The sequence below is a fragment of the Setaria viridis genome, chromosome 2, assembly GCF_005286985.2.
Source record: "Setaria viridis chromosome 2, Setaria_viridis_v4.0, whole genome shotgun sequence".
NCBI lineage: Eukaryota > Viridiplantae > Streptophyta > Magnoliopsida > Poales > Poaceae > Setaria > Setaria viridis.
Window position 1 is genome coordinate 42,313,810 of NC_048264.2, and position 25,682 is coordinate 42,339,491.

The 25,682-nt window shown below is 41.5% G+C and overlaps 1 protein-coding gene and 1 long non-coding RNA gene across 2 annotated transcripts; both read right to left on the minus strand.

The window, feature by feature from the left end:
- Positions 1–491: 491 nt before the first annotated feature.
- Positions 492–2,270, minus strand: LOC117843238 (uncharacterized). The gene is made up of 2 exons (XR_011897401.1): positions 2,131–2,270; positions 492–1,897 (listed from the first exon to the last, which is right to left on the minus strand). It is a non-coding gene; the product is annotated as an uncharacterized lncRNA (long non-coding RNA).
- A 10,689-nt stretch (positions 2,271–12,959) lies between these two features.
- LOC117844527 (insulin-degrading enzyme-like 1, peroxisomal) lies at positions 12,960–24,448 on the minus strand. The gene is made up of 26 exons (XM_034725222.2): positions 24,116–24,448; positions 23,944–24,019; positions 23,422–23,489; positions 22,495–22,586; positions 22,340–22,413; positions 22,206–22,249; positions 22,046–22,097; positions 21,394–21,516; positions 21,187–21,299; positions 20,942–21,104; positions 20,245–20,337; positions 20,075–20,160; positions 19,408–19,494; positions 18,907–19,010; positions 18,678–18,780; positions 18,506–18,601; positions 18,244–18,433; positions 17,555–17,616; positions 16,746–16,850; positions 15,658–15,859; positions 15,292–15,500; positions 14,804–14,928; positions 14,645–14,696; positions 14,429–14,515; positions 13,430–13,552; positions 12,960–13,365 (listed from the first exon to the last, which is right to left on the minus strand). Exons 1-26 carry the CDS (start codon positions 24,293–24,295, stop codon positions 13,114–13,116), a joined length of 2,961 nt encoding a protein of 986 aa, XP_034581113.1. The 5' UTR covers positions 24,296–24,448; the 3' UTR covers positions 12,960–13,113.
- Between the last annotated feature and the right edge of the window lie 1,234 nt (positions 24,449–25,682).

The following is a 25,682-nucleotide window of genomic DNA, read 5'->3' on the forward strand; positions in this document are numbered from 1 at the left end:
CACGCGCCGCCGGGTCCCTACTCCGCGCCATCCTCCACTCCAGCCACGTCTTGACGCCATCCTCCTCCTGGATCCGTCGGCGGCCACCAACGCTGTCCGCGCCGCGAGGAGCAGCTCTAGCAGCCGAGCACCGCCGTGAGTCCGACCTCCACCTCACCGCCTCGCCGCCGTGGCTTGCTTCAACTTCAACCCCTTCCTCCTCTTGCCGCTCGTCGCCGCCCCGCCGGGCAGGCGCGGTCAAGCGGCATTCCTACGGTCGCGCGCAGCTTCCCTCGGACCGCTCGCGTGCGGCGCGGCGGTGGGTCGCGGCAGGTGGCGGCTCGCGGCGGCGGCTGAGCCGTAGGCCGTGCAGGAGCAACCGGCGCGGTCGGAAGCATCCGGCGAGACCGGCGCCGCGGTGGCCCCCCAGGCATCCTCCAAGCTGGTTCTTGTTGTCGGGGGCACCGGCGGCTCTCTGTCTCTGTTCCATCATTGCAGTATTTCAGCTCCTATACAGTAAAGCTGCAGAGCTCATTTATCTCTGAATTTTACAATAGCCTAGTATCGACGACCGAGTTTGAATCATGCGGCATACTAAATTCTCCTACTGTTTCGGTTGCTCTTCTTGTTGATTTGCTTGAGCTATATGTCTAAATTAGACAGGTGAGTTGTTTCCTTTCGCTTGCTCTGAATCAACTAGTTTCTGTGGACGTACATCACCAAGGAACATATATTGGGGCCATGTTTTGTTTCCTCCAAACTCCCAACTTTGACACTATGCAAAAAGAAGATTCCCCATCACATCAAACTTGCGGTACATGCATGGAGTACTAAATGTAGATGAAATCAAAAACTAATTGTACAGTTTTGTTATACTTTGCGAGACGAATCTTTTGAGCCTAATTAGTCAATATTTGGACAATAATTCACAAATACAAACGAAACGCTACAGTTGCGCATTTATGACAAAATGCCAATTTTGCCACTCCCAAATTAGGAACTAAACAAGGCCTGGGTCATGTTTAGTTTCCTCCAAACTTCCAACTTTGACACTATGCAAAAAGAAGATTCCCCATCACATCAAACTTGCGGTACATGCATGGAGTACTAAGTGTAGACGAAATCAAAAACTAATTGCACAGTTTTGTTGTACTTTGCGAGACGAATCTTTTGAGCCTAATTAGTCAATATTTGGACAATAATTCACAAATACAAACGAAACGCTACAGTTGGGTATTTATGACAAAATGCTAATTTTGCCACTCCCAAATTGGGAACTAAACAAGGACTTGGCTCTTTTTCTACGTAACCTACTGCCTTAGACATTGAGGGAGCAGGACGCAGGGACTGCCGGCGTGACTGCCGGCGTGACTTGTCCTTCGTGCGCAGGGCCTGCCGGTGTCGACTCGAGGGCGCAGGACTGCTGTGGGCTCCTGGTCACGGTGGGGGAGAAAATACGATGACGTGGCCTATTTTAAATTATTAGGGGTAGTTTTTAGCAATCTGCTGTGAACTGATATATTTTTAGGCGAAATTTTTTTTAGCATAGCTCCCAATACCTCGTTTTGGGGAGATTTTTTGGGAACTCTTGGAGTTGCTCTAAACTTGTTTGGATACACCCATTCGCCATGTGTATTATTATTATAGGGGAACAGGAGTTATTGAGGAGGGAAATCCTAAGGGAAAGTAGCACTATTGTAGCTCAATAAATTGAACCAAAATTTTTAAATGCCACATTTTGTAAAACTAAGTCAATTAATTGAGCGAAAAGGAGGGTTCGTGGTTGGTGGTGACCTTTACGACCCCAGTAAGGCAATAATTCGCACCTCAAGGTCGGGGCATCCCTGATCCCCACCGGGGCCAGCGTGATAACACAATTGTAAGGACAAATCGACTGAGGAGGAGTCCCTCCAGAAATCTGAAAAGGATTCGGCCAACAAGAAATAGAAACGCACCATCAACAAAATTCAGTGCCAGAGGCTAGAGCAAGCAATAGGTAAAATCAGTGATAGAATAGGCACAAAATCCATCCATGCAAGCGACTGAACTAATCGAAGCAGCCAATATATTCAACGGAGATATCTCACTAGCGGAAGAGCAATCACCAAGCAAGCAGCACCAGATTAATTAAAAAAGCATTCCCTAACTTACCGCGCGCGTCGGAAGATGAGGGATCGTGGAAGCGCGTAGCGCCATGGATCTGAAGCCATCCTCACCTCACGGATTCGTCGCGCCGTCGTCCCGGCGACCCTCTTCCCCTCGCGCTGCTGTCGCATGGCCGCTTGCGGGGATGATTGGGGGACAATAGACTTGGGCCAGTGGGCTCAATGTGATAGGATATAGGGAATACTGGGCCGTGCGAATGTGGGATAATGGGCTGGCTACTTTTTCGGCCGATTATTTCGGTCCCGGACAGTGTTCGATCGGACAGTGGTTATCATGGCAGATGGTTCTTCCCAGGCTGGGTGCATATCTACATCACGATGGATGCAGTACGGGATATTTTTTAACAAACCCGTACGGGGTATTTTCAGATAGACTTTACAAAGAGTTAAGCATCCAAAGTACAATACACATGTACGTAGACACTCTCACATACACACGCAGCACGCTCACTCATGAACACATGAACGCGCAACCAAAATACAATGCCATTTGGACGTCTTTGATGAAAGACCAAATACGTACGGTAGCTATCTCTAGAACTAGTTCGAACATATACAATATCTCGTTCTATCTTTCAGAAAAGAAAAAAAAATACAATATCTATTGGTTAAAGCAAAACATGAGACACAACATCTCATTCTATCTTTTAGAAAATAAAAGATACAGCATCTATTGGTTAAAGCAGAACATGAGATACGATATCTCAGGAGGTTCTTTTAGATAAAAATGAATAAAAATGACATGCAAAGATGAATATAATATGCACACCATTTCTGCAAAGATAGTACCAAGATAATGCTATAACTATAATAATCATAAATAAATCTATGTGATAATCCATATAAATACATCTGTCTAATTAATTAATACGCAAGCATTCAGACCAGGATATGCCTATCCTTTTTCAGACGCGCATAGTTGTAGTAATGGACGTACTCCCTCCGTTCCAAATTGTAAGTCGTTTTTAGCTCTTTTAGATTCATAGATATTATTGTGCATCTAGACATACACTATATCTAGATGCATAATAATATCTATGAATCTAGAAAAGCTAAAACGACCTACAATTTGGAACGGAGGGAGTACTTTGGAACAACATAAATAGACAATTGCACTATTCTGTTGCTCCTCATCCAACAAAATAAAGCTCAGAGCCTCAGACCAGTTTCAGGTTCAACCATGAATGGGGAGATCGCAGCGACAATAGCCTTGTGCTTGCTCCTCCTGACCTGTGGTGAGTGAGTTCATCCAATCCATGCAAAAGCTGGGCAAAAAACAGATTGCTATAATTCAAAACTGACTGCCTTGCGATTGATTGGTTGTTTTAATGGTTGATGGATTTGACTGTGGATGAAGGTGCGGAGGCCACACTATGCAATCTACGAAGCATGGGCTTTGTGGGGGTGTGCTGGTCGAATATGAGTTGCGCCAACCAATGCGTCTTAGAGGGCAGAACCAGTGGATATTGTAAAGGAATTCCAGCAATCAAGTATTGCATGTGCACTTTTGAGTGCGGTGTCAATGGCGCCGGCGGAGGCGGTGGTGGGGCACAAGTAGCAGCGCTACCGCCGCCGGTGTTGACGGTAAGGGCTCGGAGGGCCGGAAGCCTTGCATGAGGAGCTGCTAAACTCCGGTCGATGACTGTGTATGCGTATCGAGGCCACTCGCATGTGAACTCAACTCCGTTCTGAGCTGATGGCAACAATAATACAAGAAAATGGTATTGTTACTTGACAGCCAAATGGATTCATTGTTTTGCTTATATCAAATCTGTAGCCCCCCTGGTTTTGCTCCGAGATTTGTCGATTTTTGTCGACGGACGAAATTCACGCACTCCTTTAGGGATGGAGGTATACTTCCCATGTGGGTGAAAAATCAAAAGGGAAATACCAAAAACCAATAGGAAAATTAAAAAGTATTTTTCCGACGGTGAACCGACAGGAAATAACCGACGAACATACCACTTCATTCCATTCCTGCGGTCGTACGAACATTAGACCGATCGATCCTATCATTTGACAGCCGTAGTAGTCCCACATAATAGCAAGTACATTGCTACAACTCAGCGGTTTTATAGGTCGTCTCATACAGTGATGCATAGAATTTTAGCTGATGTGGAAGAGAGATGGTGAGGAAAGAGAAAGAGGTCGTTGTTTCGGGAAAAACAACCACCTCATAGACTAGATTTTAGGATTATGTGATGACTACTCCGCCATTATACGAGTTTGGATTGCCATGCAACACATAATATTTTTTTCCATGCATAAATTAAGAAAATAGAATTACTATGAGACAACTTAAAAAGACAATCTATTGTACAGATTATTTGTTAAGTCGTCTCATGATTACGTGTGAATACATAGGACTGCGTAAGGTACTTGCCCTTAAGGACCGTTGGTCCAATCTGTAGCTGCTACTGAACATTCTGTGCGTGCATAGACAATAATAACAGAAATGGGCCTAGAGCCCTAGAGTCCTCACCTCACGGATTCGCAGCACCGTCGTCCGGCCGGCGGCCACCCTCTTCGCCTCGCGTTGCTGTCGCATGGCCTCTTTCGCGCGACACGTTACACGCGCCGCTTGTCTTGCTGTTCTCTCACCTTGCTTCGTGGGTACCTGGTCGCACGCGTGGGATGGCGAAGCGAACAAGCAGCCAAGCAACCAACCGCGGGCGCCCTCCTAGAAGGCCGGAGGGCGAAGCGGCCTCGAGCCCTCGAGGATTCCGCCACGACAGTGCTTCCCTCGCGCATCTCTGGCCCTGGCGCTGGGGCGCCGAGCGCGCGCGCACGCAGCGCCCAGACCCCCCGTGCCGTCGAGAGGCTGGGCGAGCCTGACGTCCGGGCCAACAGGCCTGATCGCCGAGCGTGTCCTCTGCAACGACGTCGCCGACTACCGCGCGCGTACTGTGCCGACCCCCTCAGGCGCACGGCACGCTAGACCGTCGCCCGCACCCGCGGCAGTGGGTCGTGTGCATTCCTGCGTGAGGATATGGATGACAACGGGCACATTACCCGTGAGCAGAGAGTTTACAGATCCACGCCCGCGAGGCAAACCTTGTACCCGTGTCCGCACCCGCCGTCCGTCAAGAAGATGTGCCCGCGGGCACAGTCTACCCACGGGCACACCTGTGCCCACTAGGCAACCAGCAACCAAGGCCCGCAAGGTGACCGCGATGATGCGGAAGGTCGGATCGGGAGCTCGGGCAGGCGGTGGAACCGAAGGGTTGGATTTGGGGAGGAGCAGCAGGTCAGGGGGAATGGCGGCGAGACTGATGGGGAAGAGGAAGGAGGGAGGGCGTGGCGGGTAGCGGAGAGGGCGGTGGAGGGGTGGCGGCGGGGAGGTGGGCGGGCGGAGAGGTGGGGGCACAGGTATACAAAGATGAATAGAACATGCATATCATTTTCCTGCTACCTCTACGTGGTACCAAGATATACCGTACTGCTCATAAATAAATCTGTCTAACTAGGATATGCATATCTTTTTTTTCAGATCGCATGGCTGCAATGGACATACTCAGAATAACATAAATAGACACGTGCACTCTTCCCTTGCTCCTCACCCAACACAGTTCAACCATGAACGGGACGATCGTCGCAGCGACAACAGCCTTGTGCTTGCTCCTCCTGACGACCTGTGGTGAGTGAGTTCATCGTCCAATAATCCATGCAAAACCTGTGCATGCAAAACTGACTACCTTGAGATTGATTATTGGTTGTTTAACGGTTGATGGATTCGATGACTGTGCATATGAAGGTGCGGAGGCCACACTGTGCAAGATACGAAGCACGGGAGCTCAATGGCCGTGCTGGTGGAACATGACTTGCGCCAACCAACGTGTCTCGGAGGGCAGAAACGGCGGATACTGTAAAGGAATTCCGTTTTTCAAGTATTGCATGTGCACTTTTGAATGTGGCGGTGGTGGCGGTGGCGGCGGCGGCGGTGGCGGCGGCGGGATGGTACAACCACCACCAGTGCCGCGGGCTTGGAGAGCTGGAAGCTCTGCATGAGGAGTTGCTAGACTCGGTCGCCAGGTCTCCGATTGTGTACAAGTATCACAGGGCGACTCGTATATGCGAACTCAAGTTCTGAGTTGACGATAATAATAACAAAAGAAAATGATCTTGTTACCTGAAAGCCCAATGATTCATTGTTTTGCTCCCAAGTTTTGCTCCGAGATTTGTCGTTGCTTTTTGTCGACGAACGAAATTCACGAACAGCTAACATTGAGAGGGCTGCTGATTATATAATACCGAATATGGCAGTGTACTGTACATCAAGATATGTTCAGAAAAGGTAAGTAGTAGTGAATAATACTGTTTCAAGAAGACATATTGTAAAGAGATATCATAGATTGGGGCATCTCTACGTCACGATGGATGCAGTACAGGATATTTTTTTTAAAAAAAAGATCCATATGGGATATTTACAGATAGATTTTACAAAGAGTTGAACATCCAAAATACAATACACATGTACACAGACACTCTCACACATGCAGCATGCTCACTCGTATATATGAACACATGCATGTGCATCCTACGGTCCTACCCTTTGGACATCTTTGAAAGGCCGGTTACGATAGCTGTCTCGAGAACTAGTTTGAACATATACAATATCTCGTTCTATATATCTTTTAGAAGAAGAAAAAAAGATACAACATCTATTGGTTAAAGAAGAACGTGAGATATAAATTGAATTCAAGTATATCTATCTAAATCTTTTTAACAATATCCACCGGAGCACTTCTATTTTCTAGAGCGAATTGATTGGCGCGGTAGGTGTTGTTGCAATCTGGATATAATGTTAGATGCAACCAATAATCCTTTCTAAAATTTCCTGCGCCATTCTACTTTCTGAATTTAATTCGCCCGGCTTTCGGTGAGGCCGGCAGCTAGCTAGCCGAGTGAATGGACGGCAGCTGCTGAAATAGTAGGCAGACACGCCGTACGTGGCGGCAGTGATAGCCAACCATGTCCTAGCGGAATGAAGGGAAAGAAAGCATTCCATCACGATGTACGCAACTGAAGGCTTCTATGAAGATCATGGTCATGGCAAACCAGAAATCCTCGGGTTGCATTGGACATCTGCGCAGAACCCGCGCGCCAAGCCGCCAGTAAGGTACTCGGAGAGCTGCAAGGTACGGTTTTGATCACTCTCTGCTATATAGTACCAAGATGTGCAGTAATGAGTCTTAAAAAAAGATATGCAGTAATGGTCATAAATAAATCTGTATAATTAATTAATATGCGAGTATCCAGACCAAGGATATGCGTATCCTTTTTTCAGAAGCATGGTAATAATGAACGCACTCGGAACAGTATAAATAGACACTTGCGCTCTTCCCTTCCTCCTCAACCAAATCAGCTTCCAGTTCAACTATGAACGGGAAGATCGTAGCGACAACTGCCTTGTGCTTGCTCCTCCTGGCCTCTGGTGAGTGACTTCATCCGATCCATGTAAAAAGCTGTGCATCAAGGATTGTTATCCTTCAAAACTGACGGCCTTGCTATATTATTGGTTGGTTGTTTAACGGTTGATGGATTTTACAGTGCATGAAGGTGCGGAGGCCACGCTGTGCAGCTTGAGAAGCCAGACCTTTGTAGGGCCGTGCTGGTGGAATATGAGTTGCGCCGCCCACTGCGTCTCGGAGGGCAGAACCGGCGGATACTGTAAAGGAATTCCGGCATTGAAGCATTGCATGTGCACTTTTGACTGCGACGGCGGAGGCGGAGGCGGAGGCGGGGGTGGGGGCGGGGGCGGGGGTGGGGTTGGGGGCGGTGGCGGGGGAGTCCCAGTGCCGCCGGCGCCTCGCCAGCTTTGACAGCGAGGGCTCGGAGAGCTTGAAGCCCTGCATTAGGAACTGCTAGACTCCGGTCGCCGGATCTCTAGTTATGTATACGTATCACAGGGGTAACTCTCGCGTGCGAACTCGAGTTCTGAGTTGGTGACAATAATAATAAAAGAATTGAAAATGGTTTTGTTACTTCGCAGTTAAATGAATGAATTCATCGTTTTGCTCATATCAAACCTGTAGTGTCCCTGGTTTTGCTCCAAGATTTATCGATTTTTGTGGGCGAACGAAATTCACGCACAAGTAATATTGAGATGATCACTGATTCATACAATACTGAATATGGCAGTGGCAGTGTATTACGAGATTGTCAGAAACTTCCAGGTAGCAGTGAACAATATTGTTTCGAGAACACATATTTATCAACGGTTATTACTATATACAGATATGCACAGCTGACAGTAAGATGATGATCAATGCCGTTCATTTACCCCTGCTAAAGTGATACAACAAAATGCCCAAAAACTTTCGACGGTCATACGTAGCACAACAGTATAGAGAAATTTTAGAACGGCTGGAAAATATGAGAGTCATCAATCCCAAAAAATCTAACGATGGAAACAAATGAAATAACACCTTGAAGTACCTAAAAAGAAATACCAAGAACTACCAAATTAATGGGATCAAGTACTAAAAATAGTCTTTAAATTTAATATTTTTAAAATTATTTTTTCAGATAAGACAGGATAAAAATCACGGGCAAAAGTACTAACAAGTACTACTGTAAAAAGCTCGTATGTGTTATATATGTATAAGCACTAAAGCACACCGATATATTCTCTACTAACTTGTGAGCATCTATCTAGATTCAGGATATGCATATCCAAGATGCAAGTTGGCGATGAAGCTCCATCTATAAGCTCATTAATAAATTTTTCTCTAATATAAACTTGCTGATAGCATCCATGACCATGATATGCACATCCATTTAATATATTTTCCTCTAACTTGCGAGCATCTGGGTTCAGGATATGCACATCCAAGATGCAAGGTGGTGATCAAATGCTCTGTCTGTAAGCACATTAATAAATTTTGCTCTAATTGATAACTTGCTGATAGTATCCACGACCAGGATATGCACATCCATTTTCAGATACCCGGTGGTGCAATCATGGAGTCCGCGGGTTGTACAAATAGGCACTTGTGCTCTTCCCTATCTCTTCACCCAAGTTCAGCGCCATGAAGGAGAAGGGCAAGATCCCAGCGATGACTGCCTTGGTCCTGCTCCTCCTGACCTTGGGTGGGTGATCGAGTGTTCATCCAAACTCCACACAACATGAAACAAAATGAATCGTCTGATCATCACTTGGCTTTAGCTGATGCAAATAGCAATATTTGTGTCAATTGGGTATTAAGTATCAACACAACTCAATATCGATTGGTTGGTTCATTTGATTGTGAGCAGGTACTAGGGCTGAGCTGTGTGAAAAAGTCAAGCAGTTCTCTTGGGTGTGCGATGAGCCGCTCTGCATCAAAGGTTGCACAAACGAGGGCTACACCGGCGGCTATTGTAACGGCTGGCCGCGCCCTGGACGTTGCGTGTGCACTTAGGAGTGTGCCCATGGAGGCAAGCGCAAAGCCTCGCCGCCTGAGGATGAGCCGGCACCAGCATTGACGTTGAGGGCTCGGAGAGTTGGAGGCCATGCGGTCGTCTTTTGGTTGTTGCGGTCCCTACTGGTCATCTGTGGGTCATCATGATGGCAGTCGCTGGCATGTGGATGTTCCCCATCATCATCGCCGTAGATTGGTTGCTGCCATTCCATAGATTTGGCTCAGGCCTTGGAGGGTGGCTGCGAGAGTTAGTTTTAGGCCCTAGCAAAAGTTTTGCCTAGCAGTTGCCGATGTCGACAATAGTTGCGTTCCTTAACATAGCTCACCTCGCTGGGGTGTTGTCACAGCCGCCAAATCCATTTGGTTTTGCCATGTAAAGATTTGGTCTGCTCCTCCGTGGATAGACGGATAATAGCGGCATTGGTGTCGCTCCCCCCTTGAGGCATCGTCTTGCATGACATTCTCGCTCTACCTCCGTTGGCTCCAGGTTGTTAGGCAATGCGTGTGTTCATGGTGACCTTTTCTCTTGCAGGTTTCAGTCGTTTTAGGTCGTGTTTAGTGTGGTGGTGGTGCTGGGGGTTCCTTTTTTCTTTTGTTGTGTTGCGTTTCTGTTGCTGGTCGCTTTAGTGGTTCTTGTAATTCTACGTTTTGGTGTCTCTCCTGAAGTTGCTTCGTCGTAATTATCTTCTACTTAATGAAAAACGTGCTTCACATATTAAAAAAATTTAGAGGCCATGCGTGAACATTGATCTAATAGAGTGCCACTTCACTGTCGTGACGTGACGTGCTTGAACTTTGGTTATTATGTATCACAGAGTGGCACTCTTCATCTTGTTCTTGAGTTAGGGATAATGATGAAATGCTTTTGTCACCTTACCTATGTGTCATCATTTTTCTTTCTGTCTTGCATAGAACCTCATATTAGCTTAGATGACTGGTGCCCATTTTTTGATCTAATTTAGGACTATCCATTCCTTAGGATTCAGGTGCAGGCCTCAATAATCAGAACTTTCTGATGAACGTACATATAATTTTTTTATTAGAATATAACATATGGTTTCAGCTTCGAACAACATATCTGATCATAACTCAAAATACCGAAGTCTAGCTACTTAATGGTGTTGGGTTAGAAAAGAATACGTTGTTTGTTGTTCGAGAAGATTATCCAACTAGAATTAATCCGAACATATATGTCGCTGATCTGAAGAGATCAGCAGTCTCCTTAACTGATATAAGAACAGAACATGAGTTATATTCTTTCTGCATATTCAGCTATCTGGCTCGAATTCAAAAATAAATAAGGAGATTACAAGTCTTGTGTTAGAATCGTACCCTGCTAGGATTTCAAGTCAGGATGTTGGAGTTTAAGTTAGGGCAGTGTACTAATGTGGTTTAATTCAGATTATTCTCAAGTTATATATGTAAGAGTCAGTTCAAACAGTAAAATAGGCAACTATACCCGGAAGATTGTTTGTCAAAAGCATAGATACAATTTCTCATACTTTTGTTACTTTGTTTTTTTTAGATTTTTCTTTAGATAATGGAAAGAGGTATGGCTTCATCCTATTCAGAGAAGATAAATCAGTCATAAATGATTACAAAGTGTAGCTTATGATGTAGGTATTATTATGCATCTAGATATACACTATATCTTTTTTGAAACTGAGATATACACTATATCTAAGTGCATAGCAAAAATTGTACTCTAGAAAGCTAAAACGATCTACAATTTGAAATGGAGGGAGTAATACATTGTTGTGCCACATATATATTTTTGATTTTGTTGTATCACTTTAGCATGGATAAATGGAATGGCATCCTCATCTTGCTGTCAGCTGTGCATATCTACATATAGTAATAAGCATTGAGATGTATAGGTTGTGATGGCATGTCCTCCGACAAGACGAGTCTGCGTTCCACTATACACACGTAGTCATGATTTTCTTTCGAGGATTATTGCAGTCACCATTGAATCTCAAACTGCTCATGTTACTACAGGTTGAGAAAAATGGTAGTAAACCCCCTGTATGGTGTAGTAGTGGGTAACATGGGGTGTTAGCATGTTAATTTAAAGATTTTTTTTTTTGAATTTTTCCCTGTAAGCAAGAGAGGGAGAAAGTTTATGTGTGTGAAGCATTTTCATCGTATAGGCGGAAACATCTTGTAAGGAGTGGCGATAATTTGTGTGTTGTGTAACATACACACGCAGCAGTAAGGCTAGTATCCTGGGAAAAAGTTTGTACCAAAGTGGTTTATCATTGTCTTCTAGGCTTCAAATGGCAAGACGCAGAAGCATTTTACAATTTGAGGACTCTGAAAGAGATGCCCCTGTCGAGCTTTTCCAGCATCACCCTTCTGATTCTGATTAAGAATTTCACATCGTTGGTGGCTGCTGCCTCACGGCTGTTTCGTCGCGCTTGCACCTTTGTTCAAATCTGTCAACATGCAAAGTGAGACAGCTCCAAATTCTGATTTCGCCATACAACTTAGAATGTCCAGTCGTATTGTTCTGATTTCGTCACACTCGACAATTATTTCATCTCGGAGTAGTTCTGTCAGTTGAAATCACTTTTGTCCTGTTCAAAATAATGGACAGCAAAGTGCTAGACACGGAAGCTACATTGACCTTCCGCTCCATGCTTTCATGCTAACGTTTCTATATCTGACACAATGGCGTTTCCCATGACAGGCATTTTCTTTGGAATTTCATGTGGTTTTGGTGAACCTTGCATCAAATGCAAATGATTTTTTTTTTAGTTCTGTCGGTTGAAATCACTTTCGTCACACTCCCAGCCAGATGTGAACAAAACCAAACCGCTGTAAGGCAGCACCCACTAACGATGTAAAATTCTTAATCAGAATTAGAAGGGTGATGCTGGAAAGGCTCCACAGGCGTAAAATGCTTCTATGTTTTGCCATTTCAAGCCTAGATCACAATGATAAACCACTTCAAAGATTGCTGCTGCGTAACATAGACCCTACCCATACCCCTACCCGTGACTTTGCTAACATCACTCCCAGAGTCCCACTACAGCATACGTTTTTCTCCCCCAGCATTCAGTAACTTGAGCAGTTGACATTCAAATCTACTCAAGTTGGTAACTGCAATAACTGCTTGCTGGTCATCGACAGAAAATCGTGCTACTACTCAAATCTGTTATGGTACAAAATACAAACTCTCCCTCTTAATCAAACTTAATATAGATCCACACGGTTGAAAGACATGGTTTCCTTGGACAAATCAATTGCTGCAATTGTACCTGATAAGCCGTCGCTAATAATCCAAGCGGTCACAATTTGGCTAACGCAAGATTTTTTTTTATATAAGGCATATTAACTTAGGCTGACCAGAAATTTCAAAAAAAATATAGCTTTACCTGTCGGTGCGAAAACTCACAAAATCTTAGCAGAGTGAGGCATAATTAGTCAGGTGTCCTTAATCAAATAAACGGTCAAAATACATGCCATCCAACCTAGTCCAAGTGAAAAACATTCTTCTAAGAACAAAGCAGCTATAGTGTTATACAAATATTATATTTTAGATTTTTGCAAAACAAAAGGTTGACCTATAACTTCATCTGACCAACACCTCCCCTGAACGACCCATACAAAGGCCTTGACCTCTTGAAGCTGTATATATCAGTTATCTCACACGACTGTGGTGGTGGAGCATTTTGCACTATCGTTTGGTACTCTGCAGTATGGAGACCACCGTACACTTGTATGCTAAGTACCTTCTTTTGTGGTGCATTGACTTTCACATGGTCATTGAAGAAGTCTATCAACTCTTCCTTCTTGAGCTCCCTCAGTGCAGCAACCTGCAATCATAAAACTCTCTTAGTTCACAAATAACACACAAGGACAAAATCAAAGAGTACATACCTCTGCTTCTTTTCTATCAAATTTGAGGGTTCCTTCAGCAATCTCTCCCCAGAAGAACGCTGATTCCTCGCGTAGATTTTTGTATTTCTCCAGTTTCATATCAATAAGAGCGCTGACATTACTCTGCAGGACAGGCAATAGCAATGCGTATAAGGTACATAACCATGTCAAAAAGCCATTGAATGCTGTAAGAGAAGAACAGGTTGTGGGTGAGGATTTTTTATTTTTTATTTTTGCTTTCGTCATCTCCTTCAGGTGTTTTGGGACTGGTTTTACCAGTTTTAAAATAATGACATGCAGCTCCCATGCATTGTTTTAGGAAAAAAAAAAAGAAGCAAATGGTGCTAATAAAAATGATAGTCTGTGTGTTTACAATATCCTTTTAGAAGTCAGAATCCAACCCAACATTAAAATTTCCCCTGGGAGCCTGGATATGTGCTCCAGATGCTAGCGTTCGGAGCTTAAGTGTCAAACGCAGACACCAAAATCATGTCAGAAGCAAGCTGCCGTATTGCCAATCAATCAATCAAAGGAAGTCCGTAGCACAGCAAAAGTTGCACCAACAATGAGATGCAGTCAACATTTTGGGAATAAGATAGATTACTTATACGTCCTACCGTTGTTCATCACAAGGTACAGGTGAAGAAAGAGTTCCATATCCTTCACGATCAATAGCTATTGATGGCTGGAAATGCAACTTGCTTTCACATTCTCACTGAGAACTAAGGAACTATTAATAGGCGACAGGTTTAATACTTATCGTTCCTTGTCAGTAAAGATAAGACCTTGTGCCAGACAGCATAGGGTTTTCAACTCTTATTACCAAGCATGTGATTTTTCACTACTAGTTAAGCACTTTATGTATAGGTTAAGCATCAATTTGATAGCTGTGAAACGTCCGTAATCACCAGGCAACAGGAATCATCACTATGGATTGAAACATGTATGCAAAAGAGTTAGGTCAAACAGTGAGTCTGTTGAAAGAGAAGCACATCTAACCTTGAATTCTGCATCAGACATCTGGTAAAGGATGTCTTCAAACATCTTAAGAAAATTTTCAACTCTAGCATCCAGATTGGCAGGATCCTGTTGAAGTTGAACCAAAACTTACTAGAGTTGGCAAGTAATTACATATGTACAAAAGTACTAAAATTGTGAAGAGGAAAGATTTAAAAACTAAAAAGATGACAGAAATGGATAAAATGAGTAACTTACCTTCGCAGTTGACTGGATTATAAATTGCAACCCACGGACACCTGAATCATTTCTGGATAAACACAGGTACACATTTTATATTTCCAAATGCAACACAAAAAAGTAAAGTTAGAAGATAAATTATCATAATCATAAATATAAGAAAAGGTTCCACCACACCTTTGCCTAAGCAGCGCTATGTAGCCAAGTTGCTCAACTGATCGCAATTGATGGAAAGCTGGCTGCTTGCCAACAAGAGCAAGTAGCTGAAGTAGAACGTTTTGCTTGACATTATCCTGATGAGTCTGCACAGATGAAGATATCCGTTATAGCATTACACTGTGTACTATACTGGTTAAAATATGGAATAAGAGCCAAAGTTCAGGGATCCAGGCTCAAACTGCAAAATAAACTAATTTATGCTGGCAGTGGAAATCTTGAGTCCTGATGCAATGGAATTAATGCATGCACGCACAAAATAAAAAAGGAGCACAGCATCGACTACATCACACCGTTAACATGGTGCAGCACTGTGATATCTCATTAAATTAACCACCTAAATCTGCTGCTATATGCAGATTCAACAAAATCTGTCAGTAGCACATTTTTAGAATCAATTGCCATTACTTAAAGGTATTTTCACTGAGGAACAAGTATCAAAGGCGTGCCTGAATATAGTGCAGAAGAGCAGAATTTTCATCTTGGTTATTTGAGCACATTGCTGGATAATAGTATCTCAAACCCTTTTCAAGCTTTACAATTCTCTTTGCAAGATGCTGTGATGGGGATAATGGCTTGCAAACGCTAATGGGTGCATTGAACAAGACATCTTCAACATGCTGGATGACACCTTTTGCTTCATTGGGTTCAATGTTACCTGAAATTGATATTTGCAATTAATAAGACGGGTTGATGCAGACCATCCTTTCAATAGAGAAAGCAAATAGCCAGAAAAACAAAAAAGAGCAGGATTGTCAAGTTAAATTTCTTTTGAGCAAGTATCAAAAAATTCAAGTCAACGGAATAGGATAAACCTGCAAAATAACACTCGATGAAAGTCTTTGCTAGCAAATGAGGCAAAAATTTCTCAAGATCACTAGCTTCAAGGTGAGAAAGCGCAGAAAATTCCTCATCCCATGGCCATGCTTGGTCATCTAGTATCAGCGAACAATAATATAAGACTTGCTGGTATGGCTGCCGAAATTTGAAATTCTCATACTCCTTTGTCATAGCTTCCTGATGGAAAAAAGGGAAAGCCTTAGTTCATAAGAAATGGATAGAAAGACGGTTCCAGTTTGTGATTGCATCACCTGGGAAAAAAAGCCAGAGTGGGTTGCAAGAGAATAATAGCAGTATGCATGACCAGACACACTATTTGATATTCTAAACACCTAGGGTAACAGAAACTATCAGCAAAGTTAGAAAATAAATTCCACAATTCAGATGTGGAATAATTTTGTGTCATTGGATTGACATAGCTATTCAGATCTATTTGCTTTGCATGGAAACGTACTACTTCCATTAATCTTAAATACAAGTCCATTAGGACATTGATTGAACCTCCAATATGGCACCTTGATTAGCAATATCGATAAAAAACATTGTTTTAAATATGAAGGATCATATATTATGGAAGTATTTTTCACGATGAATCTAGTATCCTCAACCTTTTCTTTAATCTATATGATTTTTAAGATATTGATGGACAAAACTAAAAAAGAATTTGACTTAGTACAAATATAAATAGACCTGTATTTGGCATCCGAGGCAGTGGAACAGAGTAGAAATACAAAAAAAAAACACTTAGCTTATTGCACGTGTATTCATTCCCAGCTACATTATTGCATGTGTATTCATTCCCAGTTACATTTTCCATTTAGAAAAACATGACAGAATAGCTTATCCTTGTATTGTGTTTTAGCAAATCAAAATGAGCCATTGAGGAATAAAAGTTCTGAGGGTTGAATTGGATTTTCCAAATTGTATATTTGAATGCGTTGATGTTGTTGTATATTTGAATGTGTACCCACTCCCAACTCTAAGGGCTCCTAGAAGTTTTAGGCATGAGAACAAAAGAAACACCAAACAACATGAAAATTTGCAAGGAACTATTGTCAATTACCTTTATCACAGAAAAACGGTCAACCTTAACTTCGAACTGTGCAATCTTGCCAATAACAGTCTCCAAAAGGGTTTTCATTTTGTCATTGTAGCCGACCATAGTTACCTATAAGACAGCACCAACATCAGATGATAAAGGAATTAGTTTTCAATAATAGTATAAGACCTACATTTTGCATCAAGTTGCGAATTCTGTCTGTAGGGTAGTAATGCACTGAATTTAGTAGAAAACAGCATCAATCATCAAGGAACATCAGGCTGGCACTTTAGTACTGTGCAGTTTTATATGAGCATATCAGCATTGTAAGGGGAATTAGAACTACAAGCCAATAAAATGTAATTTGTACATTGTAAAAGCAGCAAACGTAAAAGAAATCATAGAAAGGGTTGTTATAAGTTGTGAGTAATGAAAATGTCACACTGCGAGTATGCATGTTGTACATTAAGGTCAATGCTCAGCTCAACTAAGATCCGAGGTTATTGAGGATCCAAGGTCTTGATATTGCAGTCCAACTACTATATTTTTACAGTACTTCAATTTACTAATAACCAGATTATAGGACCATTAGATTTTTTTTAAAAAAAAGTAGTCCTCCAATCAGTTTTAGTTGATGTTTAAGACATGCAAGTCAAAATCCCTGTCCGAAATGTCAAATAAAAGTGACTGGATGTAGTATATGCTTAAGAACTACTTGGGCAATTAAACAAACTTTTCACTGGAACAGTAATAATAATCCATCGTTATTCAAATCCGGAGTAGTAATGATGGAAAAGGCAGTCGATTACTCAAAAATGAAATGTAAAACAAACCTGAAAACCGGTATCATTTGGCTTAACAACGTAATAAAGGCCAGCAACTTGAGCGTCATAAGCTGAAAGTAAACGCAAAATCGGTGGGTCGTTATAGAAGATATGGTGAAAATCTCGAATAAGCTAACATAAAGAACAGTTGCGGACTTCCGTGATACAATCTTTGACTCATGATTGCATGTCTCTCACAAAGTTTAGGCCTGAGGGATGTAAAACACAAAATAGTATTTCACAGACATTCCATATTGTGCTATTTCCTTATTACTTTAACTGGTTGTATTACACATAATACTGGTAGCTTGATACCAGAGTATGCTACTCCCTCCGTTCCAAAATGTAGGTCGTTTTAGCTTTTGTAGATAAATAGATTTTGCTATGCACCTAAGTATAGAATTATGTCTAGATACGTAACAAATTCTATGTATCTAGAAAAGTCAAAATGACCTACATTTTGGAACAGAGGGAGTAATATATATGCAATATTAATTATTGTTATGTACACAGACAGAAACACAATCCGATAAGAAAAAGATTCCACAAATCCCATTTCTAGTATCTAATATATGCATCCATCATAAACTCTATCCATGTCAAATCATAGAGAAACAAGTGAAAGAATGCACTTAAACAAATTGATCAGCCTTGGTTGCAAGAAGAATAAAAACAGAATCTCAGGGAATGCTACATACCATAGTCATTCAAATAATCCATTAGCAACCTTGTGAATACATCAGTAAGAACTGCTGACTCGGGCAAGCTTTGGGACAGTGGACAGTGAAAATCCATCTTGATATAAGCTTTGGGTGTGAAAAACATTGTATCGGGCTTGAACCACAATCTGGAGAATGGTGTCTTCCTCAGCATGGAAGGAAAACTTATCTGGATGTGCCAGAGAGAAAGAGCATAAGTACACCAAATAAAGTGAATCAGGCAAGCCTTTCAAAATATTACCTTTTCCTCTACACTTTTTAATGAAAGATCACTTGGAATGAAGATGTTATGTTTTGGCAGATGTAAATCTTCCTCAGGGGCTTTCTCTATCCATCTCTGTAAAACAATTCTAAAATGTAAGACATACATATGTTTCTAACTCCAGGACATTAAGTAATGTTCAAAAGTGTACCTGTATAATGGATGGAGGGATAGCTTCAACAGAATACGATGTACCATACCATGGCTCTGTTAAGTTCGTTTGCCCTTCGAACTTTTTCGATTCCCAGAATATTCTAAACAGAAATATGTATAGAAAAGAGAAACTTAAACAATGGAAGCAAAAGAAAATGGGAACACAGAAAATAAATTCTCAGGAGTCAATTCATTTAAGCATTCTGGTGTAATGCCTTGAGAATTACCTTACATTCTCAGGAGTCAATTCATTTAAAATATTCTGAATAGCATCTGGTGAAAATTTTGATGGCACAGATGATGCAATCAACCAATCTTCTGGTGGAAAAATCTGCAATAGGATAAAAAGACAAAAGGGCTCCATTAAATTGTTAACATAATTTACCGTTATCAAAAAGAAATGAGCATTTGGATAACTTATTACATGAATCTATGGAACTACCATATCAAAGTATTCAATGAAAAGTTCTAAACCCCATTGTACAACATCTGTATATTTCGTGGGACTATGCCTACATACGGCTCAACATGCGACATGCTAAAATTGCTACACACCTAGACATATACCACAAGCATGGAAATTAACAAGGTACGATAAGACATTGTTTTTTACAAATTTAGGACTTCAATGCCATGCAAGTTTTAAAAAAATGATGAAATCAATCAATGCAGTGATAATAAATTTTGAGATAAGCATGCACATAATGCCCAAGGTATGACTGTAATACCTGCATGTTTGAAGAAATATTTACAACATAATTGATAGGAGGACTCTTGTCTCGGTAGTGGAATCCTGTCTCACAGATAGCTTGAAGCTTCACGTCCCACCAAAAAAGGAATTCATCCATCAGTACAGGGAAAAGGAAATGTAAAATCTAAAGCAAAGTATAGAGAGAGAGAGAGAGAGAGAGAGATCTTTTCAATGTTCAAGTTCAACAATGCATTTGTATGACTTTCATTTTATTTGCAAGTCAAAGAAGCCGTTTCAATTTCATTTTAGTTACATAAGTGCGGGTGATAAAGAAAATGACTGTTTCCAGCCAGCATCCATGTGAAACTGGATGATAAAGGGACATCATTACGCTATAAGGATATGCCAAAATCAGAATACTAAAAAAGAACTACAAGGATTGAGCAAATCGCAATATGGTTGCATAGTTGTGTCACATAAAAAATTTAAGATTTTTAAATTTTACATGCATCTTTTCTCATATTTCAGTGGTAAGCTGGTATTAACCGGATAGGGGTAAATGATCGATTAAATTCCAAAATAGGCAAATATTCAGGGAACTGAAATAATCTCTGACATGCATGTGCAAAGCTAGCAAGAAAAAATGAGGTGATGTACTTATTCCTTTTATTATTAAAAAACACATATTCCAGACTAAATTTTACCTCATCGAAGATCCACTTTGGAGTCCCAGATGTCTGCAGAAGTGTTATATATCTGAATAATAGTCCAACAGTATCCTCCATGTGCTCTATCACCAGTAATCAGATATGTGATTTTCACTTACAATTCAAAACTTCGATATCGAAATAGCCATTCAGAAATTAGAACTAACCCTGCCCTTCATCTGTGAGCTGTATAACAACAGAGAAGAAAGAAAAATCATAACTCCAATCCCCTTCGCCAGCTTCCAAACTTATAGCCCATCCTGAATAATTGAGCAGAATTAGAAATTAATCATGACCACCAACTAAAGAGGATAAAAATAGAGTTTTCTACTAGGTTAGGAATGAACATGTCACCAAACAAGTGTTATAAATGAAAAAGGAGGAAACCGCAACGGCATAAAGGCAAAAAAAACATGACGAAAGAAATTGTACAAAATTGATACAGAACACTGTGGTTCCTTTTCTTTACTCTTAGGGAGTTGTTCTCTTTTCACTCATGTTTTGTAAGTCAGTTCCTTTCAGTATTTACCCTGAAGGTCTAAGCCATCATGGTTACTCAGTCTCAAGTGATTCCTAGCTAAAATGGCAGCAGCACAAAGGTTTTAAAAAGAGATGTCGCATAGGTACTTATATTTATACATTTAATAGTTTAGTATGTAAAGCCCACTTATTCATATATATGCATACTGAGATAAATGTAATTAGAATTATCATGTACAATGATATATAAAAATAGGGAAATGAGCATGGTAGTACTAAGATATAGGACCCCAAAACATGGTTCCCCCTTCTGACGGCATGCTGTAAAGGTTCGTAGATTGTAAAAAAGAAAAGAAAAGAAAAGAACACTGACACATTACTTACCTAACTTTTTCAGTATGTAAAAAAGAGACCCTTCTCCTTCATGGCCAATTAAATGGCTAATATACTTGCAAGGGCCTTCTTTGTAACGCCGAACATTGGGAGTGATTGGCCACAGGATTCTCAAAGTGTGACCTTGTTTTATGGGAACTGCTTTGACAAGAATCTGCAAGTGGATAACTCACATAAACAAGTGCACAAGCATCTGCAAGTCTGACTTGTAAACTCATATTCTGTAAATAGTAAACCTGGAGATGTTCACTTGTACATGGATGACCAGGAAAAGAAAATGGTTTCCTCCCAACATCTCTAATGTCACAGAACTTATTTTCAACAAGGTTCTGCAAATTATCAAGACTATCTGCAAATACAAAAGTGGTGAGAAGGAAAAGAACCGGAAAGGTCTTTAGATGCATATAACCTGTAAGGAAATACAGAACAGTTCGATGGAAGACCTTTTCCATACACAACAAGTTGCATCAAGTTGGCTGAGTAGTGTGCATCATAGAATTTAATAAGCTCATGCCTTGTGTCCAATCCTTTCTCCTTTGCTTTAACTTCAAGAGTATCCCAATTTCCTAAATTGATAAGGATTCTGAAAATCAGTTCAAAATAATTGTCCAATATTTCCAGAAAGCAGCAAATCATATCGTACCCCCATTACATTAAAACTTTCTCAGTTTTGAAGCAAAGAGAAAACATCTAAGATGGTTGCAGGAGGTGCACACCACACCATTTTGTAATTGACTTACAGGTAGCACAAAATACACTAAAAATAGAGGGTAACTATTGTCCATGTGAAGCAAAGTTAGTCATTCAGTTATTCTCAAAATACAAGATCTTTATTATATTGTGAACTCCATTGATTTTGATATCAACAGCAAGAAATGCACATCTACTGGGAGCATTTGTTGTAGCATTTCAAGATTTAGCACACAAGCAAAAACCTGAAATCAGCGGGTCATGCAATGCTCACAAGTGCAAAAGTGAAGAGACATATTTTTCAAAGATATGTAAACGGTAGCAAGAGAGCAGTTAATCCTCAATCACATTAATGGCATGTAAGATCGAAAGGAAAAGGAAAGAAAACATTGTTCAGATGCCAACCAGTGCTGAACTTATGATAAGGGTGATTATCTGCGCAAAGATGCTTCTGAAGCTGAAAACAAGAAAGGGCAAATTGTTGATAATCAAACACAAATAACAATAAAATCATATTGGTGTGACATAGCTGTTTATTTAATAAGAGCTTGGAAAATGCAAGTACCTGACTCATTCGCCAAGGATCTGATAAAAGGTTTTTCTGATTTTCTAAAAGTGCAGAAAACAGGAAAATATAAATTAGAATTTCAAAAGGTGATTCTGGCAATAACCCCAGAAAAGAGAAAAGGTAGCACTTACCAGAGTCAACAGCTTTTATTTCCCTAAGGGTAGCATCTGGAGACATCAATGGCTTGATAAAAAATTGTGCAAACCTAAGATTGGATGACAGAAGCACAAGTCAAATTTCGCACAAGAAAAATGAAGGTAAAAATAAAGAAGGCAACAGAAGGTACCTATCTAAAGCATCATGCAGGCTATCACTGTTCACATCAAAATAAAAGTTTGTGTGTTCGGAAGATGTGAAGGCATTGGTTGAACCACCATGCTACAAGAAAACACCCATTTTCCATATACCATAAGCAACACTTTGTGTCATAAATTTAGCGTATGAAATCTGTAAGCACATCATGAGTATAGCATAGTACTCCTCATCTCTCATCAACTTTTTGAGAGTTCATACCTTACTGTATGTTTCAGTTAGCTGAATCAACAAGCAAGTAATATCACAGGCTCAGTTATATTCAGCAGTCTCCCATAGATTTTTGGGGAGTCCAGACAGAAGCTTTAGATGGTTTCAGGATCTCAATTTCAGCTTGGCGCATATTAGTTAAATATGGACAGAAACTTGTTCTGCAGCAGCAGATTTAATCTAAACTATATACCCTGATTTCCTGATGATGAACAAATGTCCTCTTAAAAGATAAATACTACTTAACTGTGGTGTATGTTCCTTGCCAAGAGATAAAACAAAGATTAAGTGGTAATTTTGATCACAAGTTCTGTTCATACCTACTTGTTTCATTTGTACTTTTTTCTTCTCTTCTTTAGCCTTTATGTAAGGCTCAGAGAAACTACATTTAAATATTCCTTGATGGTTGCACACTTGCACTATTCTAGAGTTCAGCTTCTGCCCGTCATTTTCTAAAGCACTTCCACTGTGGCACTGTGTCAAAAAAACTTATAAAGAAAGAATTCAATCACTACTAGCGCCTTGAGGAAATGCATCCACGAACCAACAGACCTCAGGAGCTCTTTGTAAATGCAAGCTCAATCCAATAACAAGTTACAACAGAACATGCTGCATCCCCTTTACAGGGCTCTAACAGTTAGTGATGTAAACAATAAAAAGAAAATTTTCAACCTGGCAAAATAAGGCGTACCTCTGCAATGTACTTTGAGTAACTATCTTCTACTGGATATTTTTCACTAGCATAGAAAAGCATATGCTCTGTAAAATTGGAAACAAGCACAGTGTAAGGGGAAAAAATACACAACCTACATATTATGCAATTTCATCAAGTTGTTACTAAAATGCTGTGACAAAAAACAATTAAAATGCTGCAAGAAAAATATCCAACGTTGATACTATAACCTTCTTTATTTCTGTGTATGCTTACAGGATGCACAAGTACGATCCATTAAACAGCCAAATGCACAATGTGCTCAAGCAAGCAAAATGCACCGTAACAGAACCTAAAGACTGCTTCTAACAAGCTACGAAGTACAGAGAAAACGCAGAAAGGACCTAAAGTATCCAGAGATGTATTTCTCACGTTGAAGGAATTCAGGACCAACCACAGGAAAAGCTAGAAACAAAAATCAGGATCAAGCTGAAGCAAAATAACTTCAGCTGCAGTACACTAAGCGAGTTCAGATGCAGCAAGCCGAAACAGAGAACTGACCGAGGAAGTGCGCTAGCCCCTCCAGACCATCGGGATCGCAGAAGTAGCCCACCGAAACATTCATCGACGCCGCCGCCTGCAAAACAAATCGCAATTCACAACCTCGAATCGAAATTCAAAACCCGTCGCCAAACCCAGCTGAGTCCATCCTTGCCCGATCGAAGCAGCGTACCTTGTCGGTTTCGGGGTCGCTGATGAGCAGGCACTCGAGCGCGTTGGGGAGCACCACGCGGCGGTACCCGCGCTTGTCGTTGCGGGGCTTGGTGATCTCGACGTCCCCCGTCGGCGGCGGAGGGGCGGCGCCGTTGGCCGGGTCGCCGGGGGCGTCAGTCTCACGGGGCCTCGAATCCATCGCAGCGTCCTAGCCGCCGCCGGATCACCGGTGAGAGTACGCGAGCGCGAGGCTTGGAGAGGAAGTTGGCACTTGGCAGCAGAGCAGCCGGGTTGGGTTTGGCTTGGCTTGGCTCGCCGCTGTTGGATTTTGAGGGGAAGAAGTGAGGGGGCTGACGACGACCTGAGCGGCGCGGCCGCGCGGGTCAGGTTGGCTGGCCGTGGCCGGTCGCTTCACGGCTCTAGGAGTGGGAAACGGGCTGGACTGGGCCGGGCCGATTTGGATGAGCCAATCGGGGAGGTGGCACCGGCCCACACGTTGAGGTCGGTCAACGCAAGACAAACAGAATTCATTGTGCTTTTTCGACTACTTTTTACTCAAGTCAAGCAAACAGATTTGTTTTAAGCAGGTTGGCTTCGGGGCGTTTGGTTCCTTCTTATTTTTAGCACGTGTCACATCAAATATATAGATACTAATTAGGAGTATTAAACGTAGACTATTTACAAAACTCATTACATAGATGGAGGCTAAACAGCGAGACGAATCTATTAAGCTTAATTAATCCATCATTAGCAAATGTTTACTGTAGCAATATATTGTCAAATCATGGACTAATTAGGCTTAATAGATTCGTCTCGCCGTTTAGCCTCCACTTATGTAATGGATTTTATAAATAATCTACGTTTAGTACTTCTAATTAGTATCTAAACATTCGATGTGACGGGTGCTAAAAATAAGCAAATGTAACTAAATGGGACCTTCATCTCATGCTGCAATCACCGTGCAGGATGAACCGGTCGACTATAGTGTGACAGCTTCGATGTGGAACTCCAGAGCTTGACTTGGGAATAAAATATTTACAAAACCCATTGCATAGATGAAGGCTAAACGGCGAGACGGATCTATTAAACCTAATTAATCCATCATTATCAAATGGTTATTGTAGCAGCACATTGTCAAATCATGGACTAATTAGACTTAATAGATTCGTCTCGCCGTTTAGCCTCCATCTGTGTAATTAGTTTTATAATTAACTCATATTTAGTTTTTCTAATTAGCCTTCAAATATTCGATGTGACATGGGCTAAACTTTAGTTTCAGTACCAAACACCCTTTAGAGCCAAACACCCCTTTAGAAGGGGTCGACTATAGTTTGACAGCTTCGATGTGGAACTCCAGAGCTTAATTTGGGATTTTTCCTTTTTATCAAGGACTTATAGCATCTGAAAATTTTCTTTTAAGAGGAGCGTCTGACTTTTTTTCGCCCTTAACCAATCGAGTTGCAGGATCTAGATTCTAGAATCAGTCGATTATAGTCTGACAGCTTCAGTGTGGAACTCCGGATCTTGACTTGAGACTTATTTTATAATGGACCTTCTGGCAATTGTTTTTTTTCGTCCTTTATCAC